The following is a 25416-nucleotide window of genomic DNA, read 5'->3' on the forward strand; positions in this document are numbered from 1 at the left end:
ATATATATATATATATGTATGTATATATATATATATGTATGTATATATATATATATATATATATATATATTTATATATATATATATATATATATATATATATATATATATATATATATATATATAAAAAAATGCGTGTTAATAGGTAGACCCTATCTGAATTAAGCATGTTGTTGCCGTTTTTTTGAAGGTGTGTTTGTGATTGCACACACATTCACTCAGTGTTAACCTGCAATTTATTCTCTTTAGTTACCAAGGGAACTCAGAAGAAGTGGGTTGCTATGTGGCTGGCCATCCTTTATCAAAGGGAAATTGCTACTTTGAGGTAAGGCTCAATGTTGGTGATGCTTCTAGTGACAGTGCTCTTAAAGTCAGCTTTCAGCATTGCAGTAACTCATTGAGATGTACCATTTGTTGTAAAGACTTGTGCATTATTAAATGTTGCGGTCAACACAAACTCTGTGTAGCTGCCATTATTTTCTACTAGATATAGAGTAAATACAATACCTAGTTTGATGGATAAATTGTTGGCCCTTTGCACATCAGCATTTTCAAATAGGTTTACCAGATTTCATCACACCAGTACTTGGATTCCACACCTTTATTGAATTTCTTAAAGGCCTACTGAAATGCGATTTTCTTATTTAAACGGGGATAGCAGGTCCATTCTATGTGTCATACTTGATCATTTCGCGATATTGCCATATTTTTGCTGAAAGGATTTAATAGAGAACATCGACGATAAAGTTCGCAACTTTTGGTCGCTGATAAAAAAGCCTTGCCTTTACCGGAAGTAGCAGACGAGTAGCATGACGTCACAGGTTGTGGAGCTCCTCACATCCGCACATTGTTTACAATCATGGCCACCAGCAGCGAGAGCGATTCGGACCGAGAAAGCGACGATTTCCCCATTAATTTGAGCGAGGATGAAAGATTTGTGGATGAGGAAAGTGAGAGTGAAGGACTAGAGGGCAGTGGGAGCGATTCAGATAGGGAAGATGCTGTGAGAGGCGGTTGGGACCTGATATTCAGCAGGGAATGACTAAAACAGTAAATAAGCACTAGACATATATATACTCTATTAGCCACAACACAACCAGGCTTATATTTAATATGCCACACATTACTACCACATAACAAACACCTCCCCCCTCCCGTCCATATAACCCGCCAATACATCTCAAACACTTGCACAACACACTCAATCCCACAGCCCAAAGTACCGTTCACCTCCCCAAAGTTCATACAGCACATATATTTCCCTAAAGTCCCCAAAGTTACGTACGTGAGACTTTTTGAGACTTTTATTAGTAGGTTGCACAGTGAAGTACATATTCCGTACAATTGACCACTAAATGGTAACACCCGAATACGTTTTTCAATTTGTTTAAGTCGGGGTCCACTTAAATTGATTCATGATACAGATATATACTATCATATATACTATCATCATAATACAGTCATCACACAAGATAATCATCAGGGTGTATACATTGAATTATTTACGTGACATGCACATAGCGACACGCACGTACGGGCAAGCGATCAAATGTTTGGAAGCGTACTCACGGTACCGTGTCTGCGTATCCAACTCAAAGTCCTCCTGGTAAGAGTCTATGTTTTCCCAGTTCTCCACAGGCCAATGGTAAAGATTGACTGTCATCTTTCGGGAATGTAAACAATGAAACACCGGCCGTGTTTGTGTTGCTAAAGTCGGCCGCAATACACCGCTTCCCTCCTACAGCTTTCTTCTTTGCTGTCTCCATTGTTCATTGAACAAATTGCAAAAGATTCACCAACACAGATGTCCAGAATACTGTGGAATTTTTCGATGAAACAGACGACTTAATAGCCGGCCATCATGCTGTCTCAAAATGTCCTCCACAATCCGTGACGTCACGCGCTGACGTCATCATACCGAGACGTTTTCAGCAGGATATGTCGCGCGAAATTTAAAATTGCACTTTAGTAAACTAACCCGGCCGTATTGGCATGTGTTGCAATGTTAAGATTTCATCATTGATATATAAACTATCAGACTGCGTGGTCGGTAGTAGTGGGTTTCAGTAGGCCTTTAATGCCCTCCTAGTGTCTACCACTGCAAAACCCCTACCTCAAAAATGTCAGCATTAGACTTTCATGTAATGTACCAGAAATGTTTTTGGAAGCACTGTGAGGCCTTTTAGTTTGGTATTAGTAACATAAACAGACTGGCTCAGTAGTTGGACCGCATTGATTGTAGCTGTGAGGTGCCTCTGATTTGTGCCATTTTTGACATTTATTTCAAAAGGCAATGTCTGACCCTGCATCTCTCTCGCATAAAAGTTTTCAAGATAACAATGTCGGTATTTAAATGAGATGTCACATTCTGAGCTCGATCAGTCCCTCTGACATTTAGACAAGTGGACATAATTCAACCATTACATTTTATAAGATGTAATTTTCCAGCTGTGACGCACATGCTGTCTAGTTATCACAAACATTTGGTAGATTTCTGCTGCTAAAGGTCAGCCTACTGTCAAAGTATGCATCATTGCTATCCTGGTGTTTCTCCTGGCTGTGCTTTCACACGGACTCAATTTCGCCCTCCTCAGTACTGCTGTCTTTTTCAAACATCTGCAGCATTCCACTTGTCTCACTCGATTTATTTGAGAAGTACATTTGTCAGTGCTACTAACTAAAGGCTCATCACTGAGCACATTCCTGTCCTTGTAGAGAAAAAAGTAGGGTATAGAGATGTATTCGTCACTCGTCAGTGTTCATGCCCAGAGACCTAAACAATTGGGAATTAAAATCAAAAGAGCAGCCATTGGTTGTTGATTCTTCTGTCCAATTGTTTTACCTAATTGTATAATGAAAAATGTTTTTGAAATTGAAACTTGAATGCAGAGCACGAACAACAAACTAACTGTTAACAGTCGTGTTGTCAGGTCAAGTAGTTTTGCCACCTTCACATTTTCATGAACATGCCTCTGTCACACTCCCAAGAACATGACTATGAGCACTCATCCACATGCACCCTTGGGGCTTATACTAAAGTTTCACTGACCTTTTTTTAGGCACAAATGGCCTCTGTGAATATTTGTTCAGGATTGGGTTTTATTTTCCCAAGGTTTCTTTTTAGCAAGAGTTCAGTGCTATTTTTACCTGATATGCAGCAGTTATAACAAAAGAAATTGCCAAAATACCCTGATAGTTTTGGATCTGTGTTGCTCACCCCTGTTCTGAACAAATATTCACAGAGACCATTTGTTTCTAAGACAGGGAGAGACATGGACCCAGTCATGTTCACATAGTGTGACTGTGGGTATAACCATATTTCTGTTAAAATAACAAAGGTACATGACCTAGCAATATCACTTTGTGCCATAAAAACATGTTTACCCTTGAAGGTTGTAGTCAACCAATATATTGGGGGGGGGGGGGGGGGGGGGGGTGTATGCGGGTTGGGGTATATGCGGTCCTCTCCAAGGTTTCTCATAGTCATTCACATCGACGTCCCACTGGGGCGAGTTTTCCTTGCCCTTATGTGGGCTCTGTACCGAGGATGTCGTTGTGGCTTGTGCAGCCCTTTGAAACACTTGGGATTTAGGGCTATATAGATAAACATTGATTGATTGATTGATTTCTCATTTCTGCTTAACTGTGAACTAGATGCATAAGGCAGGATAGAAGGAGGTTAACTCACAGCCGGACTTTGACACTGGTGATTTTTATTTATATATTTTATCCATCCAAACCCCCCCCCCCCCCCCCCCCCCCCTTCTCGGGCTCTTTCGGGTTTCAGTGGGTAAAAGCACAGTATGTCTCTATTTGTGTATCCATTTTGGTGTAGGTGACAATAGTGGACACCGGTGTGAGAGGGACCATCGCCGTAGGCCTGGTGCATAAATTCTACAGGCTGGACCACCAGCCAGGCTGGCTTCCATACTCTGTAGCTTACCACGCTGACAACGGCAAGTAAGTCATTTCACAGTCATCAAGGGTGTCTCTCTTTGCACGAGAAAATTGATTGTGGCATATTCCTGTAGCTACAACAACAAAAATTGTGATATGTCCCACTAGCTTTATTTCCCTTCGATCACAGGAAGAACGGACTTAACTGTCTAGGGCTGCAACCAACAAAAAACTTGTTTGAATTTTTTGGGTACTTACTTGTCATTGCTATAATAAATCAGATAATTTATGAATTAGCAAAAGTTTATCCATTGAAGAAATTGGTAGGATCAGGATTTAACACACAGCGGACGTTTTGACGTGTACTTTTCATGTTTGTATAAAACACGCACACTGTAGTGCATATGCACTTGAGTTTAAAAAACTTTATGTCATTTTTTATGAGGTTATACAATGGAAACCCTGTGGGGCAGCAGTTTGGGCCAAAATGTGCCCGTAGTGACCGCATTGGCTGTGGAATTTATCCCAAAACTATTGAAGCAGGTTTCAAAACAGTCTTTTTCACCAAAAATGGCAAAGAGGTAGGTGTCTAATTAAAGTATATGTCTGTGATATTCTCTCTGTAGTGCATAGTCTATTTTACGTTCCCAGGTGGGGTCAGTGGATGTTCTTGTCATGGCAGAAGGGCTTTTCCCTGCAGTAGGAATGCATTCCATGGGGGAAGAAGTAAAGGTGGACCTGCAAGCAGAGTGGCTCTTGAAAGAGGATGACACGATGATGATGGTGGACAGCCATGAAGACGACTGGGGTCGACTTAATGACGTCAGAGTGAGCGGCACGGTAAGACATGCTGTTGAAGGCCAACTTGCACAAATTGCTTGAGCAGAATACTTTTTAAAGCAACAATCTAATATTTTGATTCTTATAATTGTTTTTCTGCTTTTGAAACAAAGCAAAAACCGTATTCATCATTAAGTTTGTCTGGTTGCACAGCTGTGCAATTAGGCTAAAACGGTAGTTGTATTTTTAACTGGTTTTGTCTCATTGCTGACTCTGTGCACAGGTGAGTCTGAAATCATGGTCATACAACAAGTATATACTAGTAAGTATATATGCTTGAATAAACATCAACATCGTTGTGTGTTCCTTGTATTGAGCGATGCCTTTGAAAACAGTATATACATTGTCTTTTGACAGAGAGCGATCACTGTGTGGCTTTTCTGTAGCTTGTTCATGGTTTCTGCCAGCTCTCTGTTTGTTTTGTACTTCATCAAATCCTTCAGCTATCGTTTCTTTTGCCAATTTGCCGTCGTTGACAACGGTACTTAATGCTCTAAAGTTTGGGCAGAGCTCAAGGCTTCAGTTTGAATGATGTGTACGTCTGTGTCTGATCTTGCCGGCTTTGGATTGGGGTCACATTTACTGTGTTTTTGCACTTCAGTATGGTAATGTTCCAGTACTGCTGATGTTAGGATTAGTAATAAGACAAATAGCTAAACATTGTGAAGGCACTGAGTCTGAGTCTTATTTACGTGAAGTATTTATTAGCTGCAGTGATCATTTCATAATGAATACTTAAAGTTCATCTTTCATGTCACCCAGTCTACAGACATTGGACCACAACTGGTTCAATGAGATCAATAATTAGGTCAATCGTGTAAATTTACACAGATCTTGAATAAATCAACCAATGGACCAAAGTCCAAAGCAGTGGTGTCCAAACTTTTTGACTTAGGGCCCACATAAAAAAAGCAGGCTGCATGTAAAGTAACAATATATACATATAAATACACACCTGGGTATGTATATGTATATGTATATATATGTATGTATATATATATATACACACATACATATATATATATATATGTGTGTGTGTATATATATATATATATATGCATATATATGCATATATATATATATATATATATATGTGTATATATATATATATATGCATATATATATGCATATATGTATGTATATATATATATATATGTATATATATATATATATATATATATATATATATATGCATATATATATGTATACATATATATGTATATATACAAACCCCGTTTCCATATGAGTTGGGAAATTGTGTTAGATGTAAATATAAACGGAATACAATGATTTGCAAATCATTTTCAACCCAAATTCAGTTGAATATGTTACTAAGACAACATATTTGATGTTCAAACTGATAAACTTTTTTTTTTTTTTTGCAAATAACCATTAACTTTAGAATTTGATGCCAGCAACACGTGACAAAGAAGTTGGGAAAGGTGGGAATAAATACTGATAAAGTTGAGGAATGCTCATAAAACACTTATTTGGAACATCCCACAGGTGAACAGGCAAATTGGGAACAGGTTGGGTATGATTGGGTATAAAAGTAGATTCCATGAAATGCTCAGTCATTCACAAACAAGGATGGGACGAGGGTCACCACTTTGTCAACAAATGCGTGAGCAAATTGTTGAACAGTTTAAGAAAAACCTTTCTCAACCAGCTATTGCAAGGAATTTAGGGATTTCGCCATCTATGGTCCGTAATATCATCAAAGGGTTCAGAGAATCTGGAGAAATCAATGCACGTAAGCAGCTAAGCCCGTGACCTTCGATCCCTCAGGCTGTACTGCATCAACAAGTGACATCAGTGTGTAAAGGATATCACCACATGGGCTCAGGAACACTTCAGAAACCCACTGTCAGTAACTACAGTTGGTCAGAAACGCCGTCGGCTTCGCTGGGCCTGAGCTCATCTAAGATGGACTGATACAAAGTGGAAAAGTGTTCAGTGGTCTGACGAGTCCACATTTCAAATTGTTTTTGGAAACTGGACGTTGTGTCCTCCGGACCAAAGAGGAAAGGAACCATCCGGATTGTTATAGTCGCAAAGCTGAAAAGCCAGCATCTGTGATGGTATGGGGGTGTACTAATGCCCAAGACATGGGTAACTTATACATCTGTGAAGGCGGCATTAATGCTGAAAGGTACATACAGGTTTTGGAGCAACATATGTTGCCATCCAAGCAACGTTACCATGGATGCCCCTGCTTATTTCAGCAAGACAATGCCAAGCCACGTGTTACATCAACGTGGCTTCATAGTAAAAGAGTGCGGGTACTCGACTGGCCTGCCTGTAGTCCAGACCTGTCTCCCATTGAAAATGTGTGGCACATTATGAAGCCTAAAATACCACAACGGAGACCCCCGGACTGTTGAACAACTTAAGCTGTACATCAAGCAAGAATGGGAAATAATTCCACCTGAGAAGCTTAAAATGTGTCTCCTCAGTTCCCAAACGTTTACTGAGTGTTGTTAAAAAAAAAAGGTGATGTAATACAGTGGTGAACATGCCCTTTCCCATCTACTTTGGCACGTGTTGCAGCCATGAAATTCTAAGTTAATTATTATTTGCAAAAAAAAAATAAAGTTTATGAGTTTGAACATCAAATATCTTGTCTTTGTAGTGCATTCAATTGAATATGGGTTGAAAAGGATTTGCAAATCATTGTATTCCGTTTATATTTTCATTTAACACAATTTCCCAACTCATATGGAAACGGGGTTTGTATTTACTGTATATATATTACTTACTTAGGTCTTTAAATTCCCTAAGGAACATAGGCCATTGATGAAACTCCTCCATCCCCTTCGGTCTTGTGCCCTCCGCTCCAGTTGTTGCCATGACAGCCCTTGCGCCTTCATCTCCTGCTCTGTGGTTCTTCTCCAGGTGGCTCTAGGCCTTCCTCTCTTCCTCTTGCCTTGCGGGTTCCATGTTAGAGCATGTTTTGTGATTGATCTATTGTGTCTACGCAGTGTGTGACCAATCCATTTCCATTTCCTCCTGATTTGTGTTTCTATTGTGTCTTGTCTAGTGAGGTCCCACAGGTTGGCATTGGAGATGGTATTAGGCCAATAGATACCTAGGAGGCGACGGAGGCAGCGGTTGAAGAATGTCTGTATTTTGTTGAGTATGTTGGTGGTGATCTTCCAGGTTTCTGAACTGTAGAGTAAGGTGGATTTGATGTTTGAGTTGAAGATTTGCAGTTTGGTCTTGAGTGATATGTTTTTTGCCTTCCAGATTTTATTTAGGATAGTGAATATGGTCCTTGCTTTTCCAATTCTGGCACTGACATCCTCCTCCGTTCCTCCGTCCACAGCAATAATGCTTCCTAGGTATGTAAAGGTGGCAACCTCATCTAACTGGTTGTGATCAATGTTTATTGAGGAGTTGTTCTTGTTGTTGATACGCATTAACTTAGTTTTTGATGTGTTGATTTTGAGTCCAAGCGAAGCAGCTGTTGTTTCCAGTTTGCATGATTTCTCCTGCATATGTTGGTGTGTGTGTGTGCTAGGAGTGCTAAATCATCAGCAAAATCCAGGTTTTCCAACTGCTCGGTCAGGCTCCGCTGTACGTCGGTTCGGTTATTGCTTGTTGTTTGTGTCATTGTTCAGTCTATACAGAGGATGAACAGGAAGGGCGAGAGCATGCATCCCTGCCGCACCCCAGTTAGGACCTCGAAGGGCTATGACAGGCAGCCTTCATAGAGGACACGACACTGCATCCCTCGGTAGGTGTTCTTGATAAGGTTAATCAACTTTGGGGGAATGCCATAGTGAGCCATCACTCTCCACAGCATCTCCCGGTCCACACTGTCAAAAGCCTTTTCAAAATCAATGAAGTTGACATAGACAGGAGAGTTCCATTCAATTGACTGTTCAATGATAATCCTGAGTGTGGCTATTTGATCTGCACAGGATCGGTTGTTCCTGAAACCAGCCTGGTTTTCCCTCAGTTTCCCATCGACTGCCTTTTGGATTCTCTCCAGAAGGATGCGGTTGAGCACCTTCTCTGGCGATGAAAGCAGCATTATGCCTCTGTAGTTCTTCAATCAATCAATCAATCAATCTTTATTTATATAGCCCTAAATCACAAGTGTCTCAAAGGGCTGCACAAGCCACAACGACATCCTCGGTACAAAGCCCACATAAGGGCAAGGAAAAACTCACCCCAGTGGGACGTCGATATGAATGACTATGAGAAACCTTGGAGAGGACCGCATATGTGGGTAACCCCCCCCCCTCTAGGGGAGACCGAAAGCAATGGATGTCGAGTGGGTCTGACATAATATTGTGAGAGTCCAGTCCATAGTGGATCCAACATAATAGTAAGAGTCCAGTCCATAGTGGGGCCAGCAGGACACCATCCCGAGCGGAGACGGGTCAGCAGCGCAGAGATGTTCTCAGCCGATGCACAGGCGAGCGGTCCACCCCGGGTCCCGACTTGCACTCCCTGAGGTCTCCTTTCTTGGGAATCTTGACGATGATGCCATCTCTCCAGTCTGATGGGACATTTTCTTTCTCCCAGGTGGTTTGCATGAGTTGGCAGAGCATGCTGGTGGAGGTTTCGATGTCTGCCTTTAGGGCTTCAGCTGGGATCTCATTCGGCCCCTCTGCCTTGCCTCCTCTCAGGGCCCTGATGGCCATCTTGATTTCTGTCTTGGTGGGAGGGTTGCAGTTTATTCCCAACAGGTCTGTGGCTGGTGGGATCTCTGCTGTCAGTTGGGGGGGTTGTCTATTGAGCAGTTCTCTAAAGTGTTCTGTCCATCTCTTTAGTTGGTCCTCCTTGGTTGTGAGTAGTGTACTCTGTGTGTTTTTAATGTGTGATTGTGACTGTTGAAACTTGCCTATGAGTTTTTTTGTAGTTATGTAAAGTTCTTTGAGATTGTTTTCCCTGCTGCCTCCTCTGCCTGTTGTGCCAAATCCTCAATGAACTTCTTTTTGTCCTTTCTGACACTTTTCTTCACTTCTTTTATATATATATATATATATATATATATATATATATATATATATATATATATATATACATACACACAAGATGTCAGCGGTAGCTATAGTAAAATGTAAAATTTGCGTAATTTTTACCACCTTGGCAAATCACAATTTTCAATCAATCTCCATCAAATTCAACCGCCCTTTGGCTACCAAAGTTAGGGTGAGGAATTTAGTAAAAAGAAAAAAAAGTATTTATTATAAATTTATGACAACTACACAAATGACAGGCAAACAATTTTTTTTTTTTTTTTGTAAATTGCTGCCTGTCTTGCTTTGGATCCTTACGTGGGGTTTCAGATCATCTCCTCTTTTTTTTTGTTCTTCTTTCCTCATGCGAATCTGTACAACAGATATTTTCCAGCCTGAGTATAGTCTGATGACTCAATGATTGCTGGGATTTACACAGATAAATAACACCTCTGCAGCCTGATGCACCTTTTTGCTGCTAAGCACCAAAGTATTTTTTACACATTGCTATTTTATTGAATCCTTGTGATCACTGTTCTGAATGATTGCTGTCTTTGCTGATTTAAAGAGAAGTTGGGAAAAAAATGATTCACAGAATATCTGAGGAAGATATATTTTCTGACTGGTACGCCTTTGATGAGGTCATACTATTAACTGCTAAGCCGCAAAATGCACAGAGATGTTACTGACTTTTCTGCTGTGCAAACTTTGACATCCTGCTTAGTTACAGTTCTCAGGTCATGAATGTGTTTCTACTGTCATCATACCATCATTGTTAGATATTTCACTTCCTGCTGCTTATGTGTTACCCAGTGATTCATGACCATGGTTTTACTTAAAACAGTTCAAACTGTAAATAATTTATAAGTTACAATTTTTTTTACAATTTTCTGGTACTTTGTGCCACATCTTTTTCTATTACCCCTTTTTTCTACTTGATTAATCATATTCCATATTCCATCATTCCTAAGCTTTTCTTTCAAAGATGTGCCTCAAATTATAAGCTCCATCTTAGAGTTTGTCATATCAAGCTAATTTTGGAACATCTAGCTTTGATATTGACCAAAAATGAGCAGAAATGCGGCTTTGTGGGACAATTGGGTTAGGCTAGGAGTTTTGGCTGATGTCTCATCACGTAGTTAAACATTATTGAATACATTATATTCTTAAATGGAAACTATTCTGTATCTGCATTTCACAATAAATTTAGTGCATGGCACTGTAGCTGTTATATGTCATATTGCCACTCATTTCTCTTTTACATAGCTACTGGCTCAGAAACACGTGTTATCATTACGACATACGAGCTGTTGCTTGTTAGTAAAGGCACAGCTGTGTATGCTTTGAAATGTTGGCCTAAGGTGTCCTCAACTTCTATAGGCGTAATACCGTGTACACTGACTCAACACTATTGCTTGTATTCCGTCATGTGACTTCTTCACAGAAGTGAAAACAAGCGGTTGTTAACCAAGCCAAGATGGCACACAAACTGTCTGAGTATGCAAGTAAATATATATATATATATATATATATATATATATATATATATATATATATATATATATATATATATATATATATATATATATATATATATATATATATATAAATGTATATACATATATATATATATATATATATATATACATATATATATATATATATATATATATATATATATATATATATAAATGTATATATATATATATATATAAATGTATATACATATATATATATATATATATACGCATACTGTATGTACAGTCATGGTCAAAATATTGCCACCCCTGCATTTCTGTCAGATAATGCACCACTTCTACCAGAAAATTGTTGAAATTAAAAATGCTTTGGTATTCACATGTTTATTTATTTTGTTTGCATTGGAACAACTCTTCATTTGCAAACTGCTTCAGGTCTCTCAGATTTGAAGGGTGCCTTCTCCCAACTGCTGTTTTTAGATCTCTCCACAGATGTTCTATAGGATTTATGTCTGGACTCATTGATGGCCACTTCAGAACTCTCCAGCGCTTTGTCTTAAGCCTTTTTTGTGTGCTTTTTGAAGTATGCTTTGGGTCGTTGTCCTGCTGGAAGACCCATGACCTCTGACGGAGACCCAACTTTCTGACACTGGGCCTTACATTATGCCCCAAAATTCGTAGGTAGTCCTCAGATTTCATGATGCCATGCACACAGTCAAGGCATCCGGTACCAGAAGCAGCAAAGCAACCCCAAAACAGCAGTGAACCTCCACCATGTTTGACTGTAGGGATTGTGTTCTTTTCTTTGAAGGCCTCTGTGGGGGGAGGTGTGGTCGGCGCTGCTTGCAGGAGGAAAAATCACCGCCGCTGTCCATGGCACTGAGGACGAGCACCATCGGGCAGGGGCGGGGCATGTGCTGACGGCTAGACACAACTGGCAGGTGATTAGATTTCACAGGTGGTACGTGTTAATCTAATCATCTGTTGTCTTTAACAGTAAGCGGCCGGGAGCAGAGGGCGAGAGAGGATTGGTGAGACTGAAAAGTCTGGAGAAAACTTTGCATGAAAAACATACGATCAAAAAAGCTTGTTAACCTTGCACGCTGGACTCCTGTGCCGTGTCTGACAGTGGGACTGCAAGGAAGCGACTTCCATAGCCTCATTTTGTTTTCTGTAAACAGTGTGATGATGTGCTTTACCAAAAAGCTCCACTTTAGTCTCATCTGTCCACAGGACGTTCTCCCAGAAGGATTTTGGCTTCCTCAGGTAAGTTTTTGCAAACTCCAGTTTTGCTTTTTTATGTCTCTGTCTGCAGCAAGGTCCTCCCGGGTCTCCTACCATTGAGATGGCAACGGATAGTGCGAGCTGACACTGTTGCACCCTCTGTCTGCAGGTCAGCTTGAATTTGTTTAAAAGTGGATCAAGGTTCTTTATCCACAGTTTTAACAATCCTTCATTGCAGTCTTTCATCATTTTTTCTCTTCCGTCCACGTTCAGGGAGGTTAGCTACAGTGCCATTGGCTTTAAACTTCTTGATGACATTGCGCACAGTAGACACAGGAACATTTAGATCTCTGGAGATGGCCTTGAGATTGTCCATGTGTTTCCACAATCTTGGTTCTCAAATCTTCTGAGAGTTGTTTGCTCTTCTTTCTTTACTCCATGCTCAGTGTGGTACACACAACACAAAGATTGAGTCAACTTTTCTCCATTTGGCTGCAAGTGTGATTTCTTTATTGTCAGCCCCCGTTTCTTGCTAGAGGTTAGTTTAATTACAAATTAAAGGAGCATCACATGCTTAGAATACAACTATTTCTTACAATTTTGAAAAGGTGCCAATAATTTTGTCCAGTCCATTTTTGGAGTTCTGGGTAAAATAATATCAGAATTGGCTTTTTTTTTTTGTGTTGTTCCAATGCAAACAAAATAAATAAACATGTGATAACCAAAGCATTTGTAATTTCAACAAATTTCTGGGAGAAGTGGTGCATTATCTGACAGAAATGCAGAGGTGCCAATATTTTTGGCCATGACTGTATGTGTGCATTGCTGATCTGCTGCGGTGGCATGGCATGCCGGCTGTGGGTGCGGGCCTGGGCCCTTATGGCCTTTTACCGGATGGGATGCCTGGTGGGGTGTGGGGGTGTGGCATGTTTTTTTTTCTTTTTTGTTTTGTTTGTGTTTGTTGCAGATCATTTCCTCAACAATGGACTCATTGACTGCGTGCTGTTTGCCTCTCGGTGGCGGTCCCCGGCGCAGTCTGCAGCTGTATGCACTGCAAAAAGTCAGTGTTAAAAAAAAAATACAAAAATTAGGGGTATTTTATTTAAACTAAGCAAAATTATCTGCCAATAGAACAAGAAAATTTGGCTTGCCAAAACTTTTCAAAACAAGTAAAATTAGCTAACCTCAATGAACCCAAAAATACCTTAAAATAAGTATATTCTCACTAATAACAAGTGCACTTTTCTTGGTAGAAAAAAATAAATAAGAGACCCTTCTTCTCGATATGTTGAAAAATATTCTTAAATTAAGTAAATGCTAGTGCCATTATCTTGACATAATGATATGCGCTCGGCATTACATTTCTTGAAACCAGTAAACTTTATTATATTAAAAACAAATGTATTGTTCTTAATGGAAAGGCAACGAGGCAACTGCTTGTTACTCTCGGGGTCTCCTAGCCGCTCAGGCAAATCGTATGGTTTAAAAATGAATTTTTCCATCAATAACATGACATCATCGCGCCAAGTGCGAGCTCTTTCAGCCAATTAGTGCGCATATATACAGCCCGGGCCCCGGCCAAATTTTTTTTAATTGTAAAATTGTTAGAAATGTCACATGTTAAATGTTTTAAGTATTAACTGTCAGTTTGCTGTACTGTGCCAACTGTACTACTATATGAGTACGTATTTTCTATTGTTTAATTGAAAATAAAACAGCAAAGTCCATTTGGCTGTCATCTGTTTTAATTATGAGACACAATTGTGTCAAAATCATGATTTTTTTTTTCATGCTTGAAATAAGAAATTATTATTTTAAAAAAGCAGTTTCATACTTGTAAGTGTTGATTACACAGCTTTGCAACAGTTGATATTTTAGTTTCAAGCATGTTTTACTCAATATAGGTCATAAAATCTCAGCAACAAGCTGTAATATCTTTCTGAGATCATTTAGGATCAAAACACTTAAAACAAGTAAAACACTCTAACATAAAATCTGCTTAGTGAGAAGAATTATCTTATTAGACAGAAAATAAGCAAATGTCACCCTTATTTGAGATATTTAATCTTACTTAGATTTCAGTTTTTGCAGTGTGGGGCTGTGGCGCTCGGCGTGGTCGGCGGTGCGTTGGGGTGTTTGGTTGGTGTCCGATGGCTCTATTGGCTGGGCTGTGGATGGAGTTGGGGTCAGTGGGTTGGCAGCCTCGATGTGCGTTGTTGCGGTTTGTGGGGTCGGTCGCTCTTTTGGTTTCGGTTTCGGCAGTCGCAGGTGTTTGTACCGCGGATGGGCGGTGTTGGTGGTGGTTGCTGTGGTGCTACTGGCGGTTGGCGTTGCTGTGTTGGGTTGGAGTGTTCGGGGGACCGGTATTGGTGGCCGTGCGCTGATGGAATTGTGGGGACCGGCTGGCGTTTGCTTGCTGGCTGGCTTGGGTGCTGACATGTGGGTGGGATACGTTGACTTCTTCCCCCGTTCAGAGGCTTCGCTCTCTGGTCGGGACTCGTTTGAGCGCATTACTGTGTGGGTGGCCGGGATGCAGTGTTCGCGTTGGTCATGGGGACTGTGCAGTTTTTTTCGCCTGGGGTTGCTGGTGTGGACTCCGCAGAGTCTGGATTGGGGCGAGCGGGCTCTGACTTTGTTTGGCAGGGGGCGGACTCGCGTGGCGTCATGTTAGACTAGTGCAGAGCCCCTGTGGGGTCATTGGCTGTGGGGGGGGGGTGTCCTGGCCCTCAGCTCCTCCTTCTTATAGCAAACACACATATAAGACTTCCCACTCGAACCCTTAAGTTGCCAGCAACTTAAGGGTTCCAGGTTCGATCCCCGCTTCCGCCATCCTAGTCACTACCGTTGTGTCCTTGGGCAAGACACTTTACCCACCTGCTCCCAGTGCCACCCACATTGGTTTAAATGTAACTTAGATATTGGGTTTCACAATGTAAAAGCACTTTGAGTCACTAGAGAAAAGCGCTATATAAATATAATTCACTTCACTTCACTTCGAGGGATTGTCCTGCGGGAATGCATGGCAGGGGGAAGAAAATGCCTCTATAACAGTGTTTTTCAACCACTGTGCCGCGGTGTGCCGTGAGATATTGTCAGGTGTGCCGTGGGAAATTATGCAATTTCACTTAAATTGGTTGAAAAAATATTTGTTTGCAAACCAATAATTATAATATGCAAATAATGTGCCGTTGTTGAGTGTCTGTGCTGTCTAGAGATGAAGTGTATAACCATGTTATACACTTTAATATCAGTAGGTGGTAGCAGGTAGCTAATTGCTCTGGAGGCCCATTTTGAGACAAGACAATTAGTGATGCATGGAGGGTTATGGTTTAAAATCCATCCATCCATCCATTTTCTACCGCTTATTCCCTTCGGGGTCGCGGGGGGCGCTGGAGCCTATCTCAGCTACAATCGGGCGGAAGGCGGTGTACACCCTGGACAAGTCGCCACCTCATTGCAGGGCCAACACAGATAGACAGACAACATTCGCACACTAGGGCCACTTTAGTGTTGCCAATCAACCTATCCCCAGGTGCATGTCTTTGGAGGTGGGAGGAAGCCGGAGTACCCGGAGGGAACCCACGCAGTCACGGGGAGAACATGCAAACTCCACACAGAAAGATCCCGAGCCCGGGATTGAACCCAGGACTACTCAGGACCTTTGTATTGTGAGGCAGACGCACTAACCCCTCTACCACTGTGCTGCCCTGGTTTAAAATCATTTCGAAAAATTGCGTTGGGTACTTGATGAAACTGACTTTATGTTTGCTATTGAGTTAATTTTTTTTAAATTTTCTGCTTGCAGTGTGCCTCTGGATTTTTGAAAGTGAAAAAATATCCCTTGGCTCAAAAAAGGTTGAAAAACACTGTTCTATAGGGCTCCAATCCTCCTGACTTGTCCCCTGCTCGTCCATCACTCAATTGTAGCTGCATGTTAGACACTTAGGGTTTGGAGAGCTCGGCATGGTAGGGAGTCGGCACCCACCATGGTCTTGATGTACCCCAATTTTAATTGCATTATTAGTCCCCACAAGCATACATACAGTATCTCCCTCACTCTATAGTGCACACATCAATAGGGGCTGGAGGTTGGCTGTAACGGCTGACCTCCTAATTTTAACGACATAGTGGACACTCTGGCGGTCTTATACACTACCACATCACAAGCACGGAGGGGTTGAGTTTCGGGGGTGCGGCGTGCCCCTAATTGGCTCCTCGGCAGGCCCAGGCTCCGGGGACTGCGGTCTGGTGACCTTGCTGAGGGTATGAGGTTTTGTTATTATTATTTTTTTGTGTGGCGTCGCGCGAGTTTCGCTTCCTTTTGGGCGGGGTCCGTGCCCGTCTGGTCCGGCCTTGCGCTGTGGGGGTCTGTGTTGGTGACTTGATGGTGAGGGTGCTGTGTCCCGTTTGTTTGGGTGGTGGTGTGTCTGTGCGGGTTTGGATTGGGAAGTGGAGTCTTTTAGTGGGGCGGGTGTTGATTTTTCTTGTTTGCAGGTTGGCTTTTGACTGGCGAGCCGGCGCTGGCTGGTCTCCATTGTCCTCTTGGTGTGTGGTTGTCGGTCATGGTTTTTCGGTCGCTCTGATTTGATTGAGTGGTGCTGGTTGTCTGGGGTATTGCAGCCGTTGTTTCTGCTGAAGGAGTGGGCGGTGGGACCCAATTGTTACTATAACATTCTACAAGGTTAATACAGTTCGCTTCTCTTCTTCCTCTACAGTTATCTGCTTTCTTTTGTATTTCAAATTATCATTACATATACGTATTGTTGCATTTGAAACTATTATATTGTTGATAATAGAGGTAAATATTGTTATTATTCTTTATCAATAGTGCTATTTCTTTTGGTATTTCTATTGCTCCATTTGTAGTGCAATAATGGTGTTATTGTTGTGTTTGTTGTTGTTGTTTTCTTTCTGTCTTATCCCCCTTTTGTTCCCAAAATGTCCCCCTCTGTCTTCCTTTTTTTCTCTTTTTTTCCCCTCCTTCTCTGGTCCGGCTGCGCCAAACAGTAATATAAACCAATTTAATAAAGTCAGATACAAATAAGGCAACAAGAGAAATATCCCACACTTCTCTTACTGTATGTGAAGTAATTTTTTACAGAAAATATATGCATCTACATCAACAATATGATTTGCTTTAGTAGCTGGACAAAAAATTTAAAATAAAATACTTTGTCGCTGCATCGAACATATCAGTGTGTGGGTGTAAAACAATTTTCTTCAGCTAAACTCAGACAAAACCGAGATCATTGTGTTTGGCCCACAGAAGCAAAGAGTAACTATTATCCGTCACCTTGAGAACCTCTCCCCGAAACGTAATAATCAGGTTAGAAATCTAGGTGCAATAATGGACTCAGACTTGAGTCCATTATTTTTACCACCTGAAACACATTGCCACAATCAGAGGAATAATGTCTCAATTAGACTTAGAAAGACTAATCCATGCCTTTGTCTGCAGCAGGTTAGACTACTGTGAAAAAAAGCCACTGAAGTACTTCCAATGCTGCTGCTCTAGTCCTGACTAGAACCAGGAAATACGACCATTTTAGTCCAGTGCCTAGATCACTGCACTGGCTTCTTGTTGAATATACTTGTAGAATATACTTTAAAACAGCTCTCTTTGTGTACAAATATTTTTATTGTCTCGTGCCAAAGTACATCTCTGACATATTAGAGCCATATTAATGATATTGAGCTCTGAGAACCCCAGGGAATGGTACCCTGCTGGTGCCTATATTCAGGACCAAACATGGTGAAACTATGTTTCAGTTTTATGCTCCTAAAATTTGCACTAGTCTTTCTGAAAATGTGAGACAGGCCTTAACGTTGTTGATGTTCAAATCTAGCCTGTGAACGCTTGTATTTAATTTTACATATGACAACTGACAGTATTTTAGCTACAGTATTTAATTAATTTAAATTTTGAATAATTATGATTGTTTTTCTGATTGTGTTTTCTGATTTTAATTTTAATTATAATAAAAATGTTTGCCTTCTTTTAATTTTCTGTAAACCACTTTGAATTGCCCTTTGTACAAATTGTGCTCTATAAATAAATTTGTCTTGCCTTGCGTACTTCATCACAACATCCAGTTTTGGTGAGCAAAGTCTTTTTTCGGCGGCAGAATTTTCGGTGCATCAGTAGTCAAGAGTGCACAAATAATAGGCTTTATGTAATATATGAATATATAATTTTAGTTCCAAAGACATAGCGATTGTTGAAGGACCGGAATTGACTCTGTGGTGTATTTACTTACAATATTTACTTACGTACGTTGCGTAAGTTGTTTATGTAAGTGAGTTGAAAAATAAAGCTAACTTAGATCCACGCTGATGTCTGTGTTGCCTCTACTTGACAGCCATACAAAAGATAAGAACCCTCCCTAATATATCACACTATTTCATACAATATATTACTTAAAAAAATTTCATGTAGAAAAACAAAATTTTTTAAGGTGTGGCGACTTTATTTTATTTTATAGTAGTAGTAGTAGCGATTTCCTTGTTTATTTACGGAAACTGTTAAACTTCCTTTGTTTTCACTTTATCGACTTGTGCGTGCAAGTGACGTCGACGCCACATTGGGACCTCTGCGTGTTATACTGGAGTCTGATAAAGATCACATTTTACTTGCAGTGTAAACAGTCAGCTGGAAATAATTTGATTTAGAAAAAATCTCATTTGGGTCACTTTGGCCTGCAGTGTAAGGAGTAGTATCTGGCTCATCAGACCAGATAATTTTGTTTCTCATGTTCTGAGAGTATTACAGGTGTATGTTGGCAAGCTTTTGACTCGGAAATGGCTTCTTTCTGGCCACTATACTATAGTATACAGGCCTGTTTGTAGGATTTCTGAAGAGATGGTTGTCCTGTAAGGTTCTCCTTTCTCCACACAGGAATGCTGTGGCTCTGACAGAGTGACCATTGGGTTGTTGGTGATCTCCCTGACTAAGATGAGTGCAGCAATGTACAGTTACATACTAGACTAAGATGAGTGTAGCAATGTACAGTTACATACTAGATGAAAAACAATGCTTTTCATCCGATCTGATGGAACTTGAGAGGTGCTGCGAAGAGGAATGAGCAAAACTGCCCAAAGATAGGTGTGCCAAGCTTGTGGCATTGTATTTAAAAAGTCTAAAGGGGGAACTGCACTTTTTGGGGAATTTTTCCTATGTAGTTAATGGGAGTCACGGTTGTAGCCTTCAAAGCCCTCTAAAACAACTTCAAAACCCTCCATCAATGTTTTATATACACACTACAAGTATTTATATAATTTAGTAGCAGACAAGTTCATAATAACATGTGACATGTACAATATTTACTGTATTTTGGTCATTTTAAGCATTGCCGGAACTGATTTACTCAGCACATTTATTTTCATTTCCATAGCACTGCACTTCCGACTTCCGGCAACAAATATGTGTTCCTACTTCCGGAAGTAAACTCTAGTGTGTTACCATGGCAGACATGGTAACAGACAACACAGATGGCTATTTATGGAGAAATAAGGATTCACAACTTTATATTTTTTAAGCTAAACATACGGAGAATGAACTACTGCTTCTAGAAGCAAGCACGAAGAAGAAGGTGAAATGTTGGAGCAGACAGAAGCCGAGAGAGTGAGGTCGGCGTAACTTTGACGCTGTAAATGTGGAATTTGGAGCCAAGCTATTTCAACATAAATGGAGTGCTTACCCAAAATAAACCAGAAAAATGCCCCTGGCCAGCTGGACCAAACGCACAACTGTCCATCGAGTTAGTCACTTTAATATTGATCATGATACACACAGCACGTCATGCGTGTTATTACAACTACTGTATATACACTGTCAAGCTAGCTGTGTACAAACAAAACATGAAATGTGGGCTAGGCTAATACTTACAGATACTGTAATATGCTTGTTCATGTTTTCCAGTAAGTACAGATTGGTGTCCTATTGCATTGCGTTGTGAATTACAAACCCAAACGGGATAAGGGTGCTGACGTAGAAGCGAGCTGATCGTTTGCCGTAGCTAGCTTTTACGGCCTAACCGAAGTATGCCGATGTGTTGCTCCGCTGGAAAAAGAGTTCCTCTGTGTTTGCTCTTACAGTAACAATGTCACTACAGCTTGATTGTTCTACAGGTTACCAAATGTAAATGAAGTATTTGTGGTGCTTTTTTTTTAATGCATTTTTAAAGTTATTTAGAGGTAGAATTGATTGCTCCCATTAGCTGCTTTGCTAGCCACCGAGAACGAGACAAATTGTACATGTTAGACTACAAAAAAAACAAAAAAACTTTTGTCTTCTTGTTTCTTATAAGGATTGTAAATGATAAGCAAAATTCCAAAAAAGTGCAGTTACCCTTTAAGGCTGTAATTTCTGCCAAAGGTGCATCAACAGAGTATTGAGCAAAGGCTGTGAATACTTGTGTACAAGTAATTTTTTTGTTTTTCACTTTTGATACATTTGCAAAATCTTAAAATAATAACTTTTTACATGGTCATTATGGGGTATTGTTTGTAAAATATTGAGGACAAAAATGAATTAATGTAATTTTGAAATAAGGCTGTAACATAACAAAATGTGGAAAAAGTGAAACGCTGTGAATAATTTCAGGAAAAGTGTACTCATATGTCTATTGCACCATGCAGCCTACCCCAGATTAGTAATACCACATCTTCTTATACCGTTGAAATGCAACATGTACAGTCTTGCAGTAACTAAACCAGTCTCCATACTGTACAGTGGTTTGTTCAAATTAAAAGCATCACTAAGAGAGTTTCAGCATTTAATTCCTAGCATATTATCCTAGTTTTCAATAATTATGAGTTTGTAAGTGCAGAATTTGATTTTTCATAATCAAAAACATATTTTGATGTATAGAACAAAAAAAATAGCACTATTTCATCATTAGAACATTTCATTAAAAATATATAAGTATCTTGTAACAAAGACAAAGCAAACATAAAACTAAAAAAGTTAGTATATCAATGGGATGCCTGTAGCTATAATGATTTTTTTTTTTCAAATGGAATTCTATATTCTCAGTCTAATAAAGAAGAGGTGTCTAGCATTAAAAGTGACATGAAACTGGCACGGCCATGGTAACTAGATGTTACATCTGTCTCCCAGGCAGCAGCCCAACAAAACAAGCCTTGCACACTATCATCACCATTCTCACCCTTCTGAATTATAGGAGGGAGGGAAGCGAGAGCGAGAGATTGTCAGCTATCTCTGTAAGGCATGGTTTGCTCAAGGCTATGTCTTTCTCTGCTTCCATTACTCAGCAGCAAAAAAATAAAAATAGGTGTGACTGCCCATCAAACAGCTCCCAACAGAGCACATGTTTGCAATTCAGTTAGGACAAGGCTGTGGTTAATCAAAGCAGTTCTAAACATTGTCTAGGTTTTAAATGAGTTGCCTTGCTTTCTTTGGGTATTTACTTTATGCCGGATGAGATGGTGCTATAGTTACTTATGTTGCCAGATCGAACTGTGGAAAGGTTTTCACAGATTGCGTAAATTATTTAGTATGGTTGAAGTATTTTTGTAATTGTAAAATGTATCTTTGCCTAAACACATAAATTGTGTATTTGCATGTTGCATGTCTGAATTGTTTTCACTATGACAGCTCACTAAGCAACAGACTAACAGAAAATAGTAATATCTTAATTGAAACACGTCATTTTTTTTAGACCGATAGAAAGGTGTTTATTTCAGGTGTGGCTTTTGAGTGGCTGGCTAGTGAAACCTTGCACACCCAGGTGGGGTTACACACACACATGCATGCACACTCTTGTGTAAGTGTGTGCAAACAAAAGTCACAATACAGAGGTAATTTTTTCCACCCCCACAGTGTCTGTTATCATAGATTTACAAACTGGGGGCGTATGGTTAATTATGCTCTTGTTTGCTCAATCATATGCATGCAAACACATGACACTAAAACATTTCTCAACCTTATGGCTTTGTGGTTTCTTTGCTGCTCATTTAAGCATCAATTTCCACCGTGCTTCATGTGTTTCAATGATAACACCTAGTATAGATTTGAAAATGATTGCATAATCAATGTAGACTCCACATGCACTGTGTTGTGGCTGCCCGTGTTTATTGGGCCATTCAGTGAGGACTTGAATAGGTGTAAAGGTGTCAGTTAAACAAGTTATCCTCTCTCTTGCACGCATTAGTTGTAAATACTGTATTTTGCTTTTGCAACATTTGACTCAAATGTGTCTGTTTTATCATTTCAAATGATAACTACAATTACACTAGTAGAACACAGACTTCTGCTAGTAAGTCAGAACTATAGCACTTCAGCACACCCATGGACTGCTAATAAAACAGAGTGAATAAGAGAACATGTGTCTGGCTTATCTAAGCTATTTCCTTGGTCATTTAGGGTTGAAGTAAGACATTTTGGTTTACTTGCCATCAAAATTACATTTAAAGCAGTGTGAAGTCATTTACAGTCGTTGAATGCGTTGCCTTGTTGCTGCATATTATAAAGTATTGTTGGGATACTTTTGATCACAGAGGTCAGTATTAACACCAAGTGAACCAGTGTAACAACTGTTTGGTTGGTAAACCTCACTTCCTAATGCCTAAAGAGCTTGCACTGGACATCGAGTCAACAGCTTGGGCTTTTAACTTGATGCCTAGCGCTCTCACACTCTCATTGGGCAGACCCAGGTTTGAGCCCTGGGCAGAACAGATGCAGGGGCTGGACCAGGCGGTTCACTCAATGACAAAAATGTGTGACACCATGCAGTATTTCCTTTAACCTATTAACCCTCATCCTTCCTTGTTTTTGCTTCTTTTTTCTCTGTTTCTTCCTCTTCAGCTCTTGGAGTACATTGGCAAAGGAAAAAGCATAATGGATGTGGGTTTAGCTCAGGCCCGACAGCCACTCACCCCCCGCTGCCATTACTACGAGGTGGAGATTGTTGATGCCGGGGAGAAGTGCTACATAGCTCTGGGTCTGGCAAGGAGGGTGAGCTTGTTTATATCATATTTATGAACAAAAAAGTAGGTTTATTTGACCTTAATTGTCAATATTTTTACCAGATATTGTACAGTATATGAGTTATTTTAAGGTGGCATGAATAAATATTGTGCTTTTTTTGTTGGGCTTCTTTTTCAATAAATGGTTAAGGTAAGCGTTACAGTGACGGAAAACTAACCAATACCTGAATTGAGTGCAGGGTATGTTTAAGGCATTGGCAACGTGTTCCAAAGAGATTGTGTTGGGAATGTTGAAATGTTGATTGAGCATCAGTGTATGAAGTATGATGGTACAGACTGTGTCAACTGTCTGAATTTCAGACAGACGTTATAGTATGGAAATATTCTCTCTTCTATTTTTAAGGGTATTCCATTATTTGATAGAAGCAACATTTTCTTTCCATTTCCCATTAGATATCAGTAATACCGTGCGATATTACAGTATATATCATATAATGACAAAAAAATGTATCGTATGCATTGTTTGGAAAAAAGCTGTTACATAATAATGGCATTGCTAATGGCGTTATTTTTTTTTTTTAGTAACGCGTAATCTAATTATTTACTTTTATGTATGTTACAACGCCGTTTCCGATAATTTGATGTAACGTGGCCAGCTACTTTTGATGCGGACAAGACTGTTTTAGAATCCTAGCAAGTTCCCTTTAGGAAGTAGCTCTTTATTAGTGCAAGCGGCAGCCACCGCATGCACACGCACACACGGGCGCGCGTTACTACTACTACGAGGGAATAATGAACATTCAATAAAATGACAATCAACAACAATAATAATCTTATAATACCCTGTTTGTGGACAATGAAAGAGACAGCCACTGTACGACATACCTATCTATTGTTTTTTTAAACTTTATGTCTGGGCTGAGGATGATGTAATTGCTGCCACAATCAGTACGTTGCCATGCACTAAATTAGTCTGATTTCTCAAATAATTGGTTTCTTCTATTTTCACAACAATTTTCCATGCTCTATCTTTAATGTGACTGTTGGCCATATGTTGTGTGCCTCTCGTACACTAGGAGGCGATTTTGGCCATTTCAACTTGATAAGCTATGTCGAAATGTAAATACAGTAGAAGTAGAGAATTTTACATGCTAATAAGGTAGCGCTAGTGACTGTCAAGCTCCGGATCTAACCGATAACTACAACTTTCCACTGCTACTTGCTGTTGAATGACAGTATTATGATAATCAGAGACCTACAAAAACATAGCTATTTTAGTGAACTGCTTTGACTATTTACTGTTAATACAAACAGAGTTATTTTAAATTGCTGATTTATATGTCAATGATGTTGTCTCAATTGTTATATATGGACGTACAATTTTTACATTACTAAATATAGTATGAATAACAGTATCTCCTTCAGCTGGGATGTGCCGGCGTCATGTAACGTATTTAAAGCGTGTTCTTTGAGAACATTCGGACACATATTTAACACGTAAGTTTTTATCTTATTTACTTAAAAATATTGACTTATTTTAGCTTTTATATCTTTGTATTATTGTTTGCGTAAACATTCCCCCCATAGAGTGGGTGCGCCTCGCCTGTCTGCTCTGATGAGAATGGAATGGACCTAATTGCGATTGCACTTAAAAGTACAACAAAATGTGTTTTCAGTACCAGCTGTCTAAGAGCAGATATTCAGTAGACAGGGAAAGCCTTTGTGGAAAGGATCACAGCAGCGCTGCCTGTACGTGGACATTAGAGTGTTAGGTGCTTTCCTGTCTCCAAACATCCCCCAAAAAATGCAAGATTTTCCGCTTGTCACTTTTGAGAAAGAAATTCACTAAGTGGAGTTGGAAAGATTCTAGATTTAGCGAGAAAATCGGCTAGCTGACAACACTGCGCTGAGGTGTGTAAAAAGTAAAGATGCAAAAACCCGCCTTAGGTTGCTTCTGATTGGTTTACATTGCGTGGTACTCTCGTATTACGTCATCACAGAAGTCTCGCAAGATTAAAACGGCCATATTTTGTATCAGATCTACAAGCAATTGATTCATGA

At 39.9% G+C, this 25416-nt stretch overlaps 1 protein-coding gene across 3 annotated transcripts in view; it reads left to right on the forward strand.

The window, feature by feature from the left end:
• Positions 1–25416, forward strand: part of spryd3 (SPRY domain containing 3) — a 117202-nt gene that overhangs the window by 2100 nt on the left and 89686 nt on the right. For 2 of the 3 annotated variants that reach the window (XM_061982646.2, XM_061982636.1), the window contains exons 3-7: positions 249–324; positions 3835–3959; positions 4342–4477; positions 4548–4736; positions 23234–23383. In XM_061982646.2, the coding sequence (XP_061838630.1) occupies positions 249–324; positions 3835–3959; positions 4342–4477; positions 4548–4736; positions 23234–23383 (676 nt within the window). The remainder of the gene's footprint in view (positions 1–248; positions 325–3834; positions 3960–4341; positions 4478–4547; positions 4737–23233; positions 23384–25416) is intronic. The other variant, XM_061982655.1, reaches the window with a different exon arrangement.

The sequence above is a fragment of the Nerophis lumbriciformis genome, linkage group LG01 (genome assembly GCF_033978685.3).
Source record: "Nerophis lumbriciformis linkage group LG01, RoL_Nlum_v2.1, whole genome shotgun sequence".
In the NCBI taxonomy this organism is placed as follows: domain Eukaryota; kingdom Metazoa; phylum Chordata; class Actinopteri; order Syngnathiformes; family Syngnathidae; genus Nerophis; species Nerophis lumbriciformis.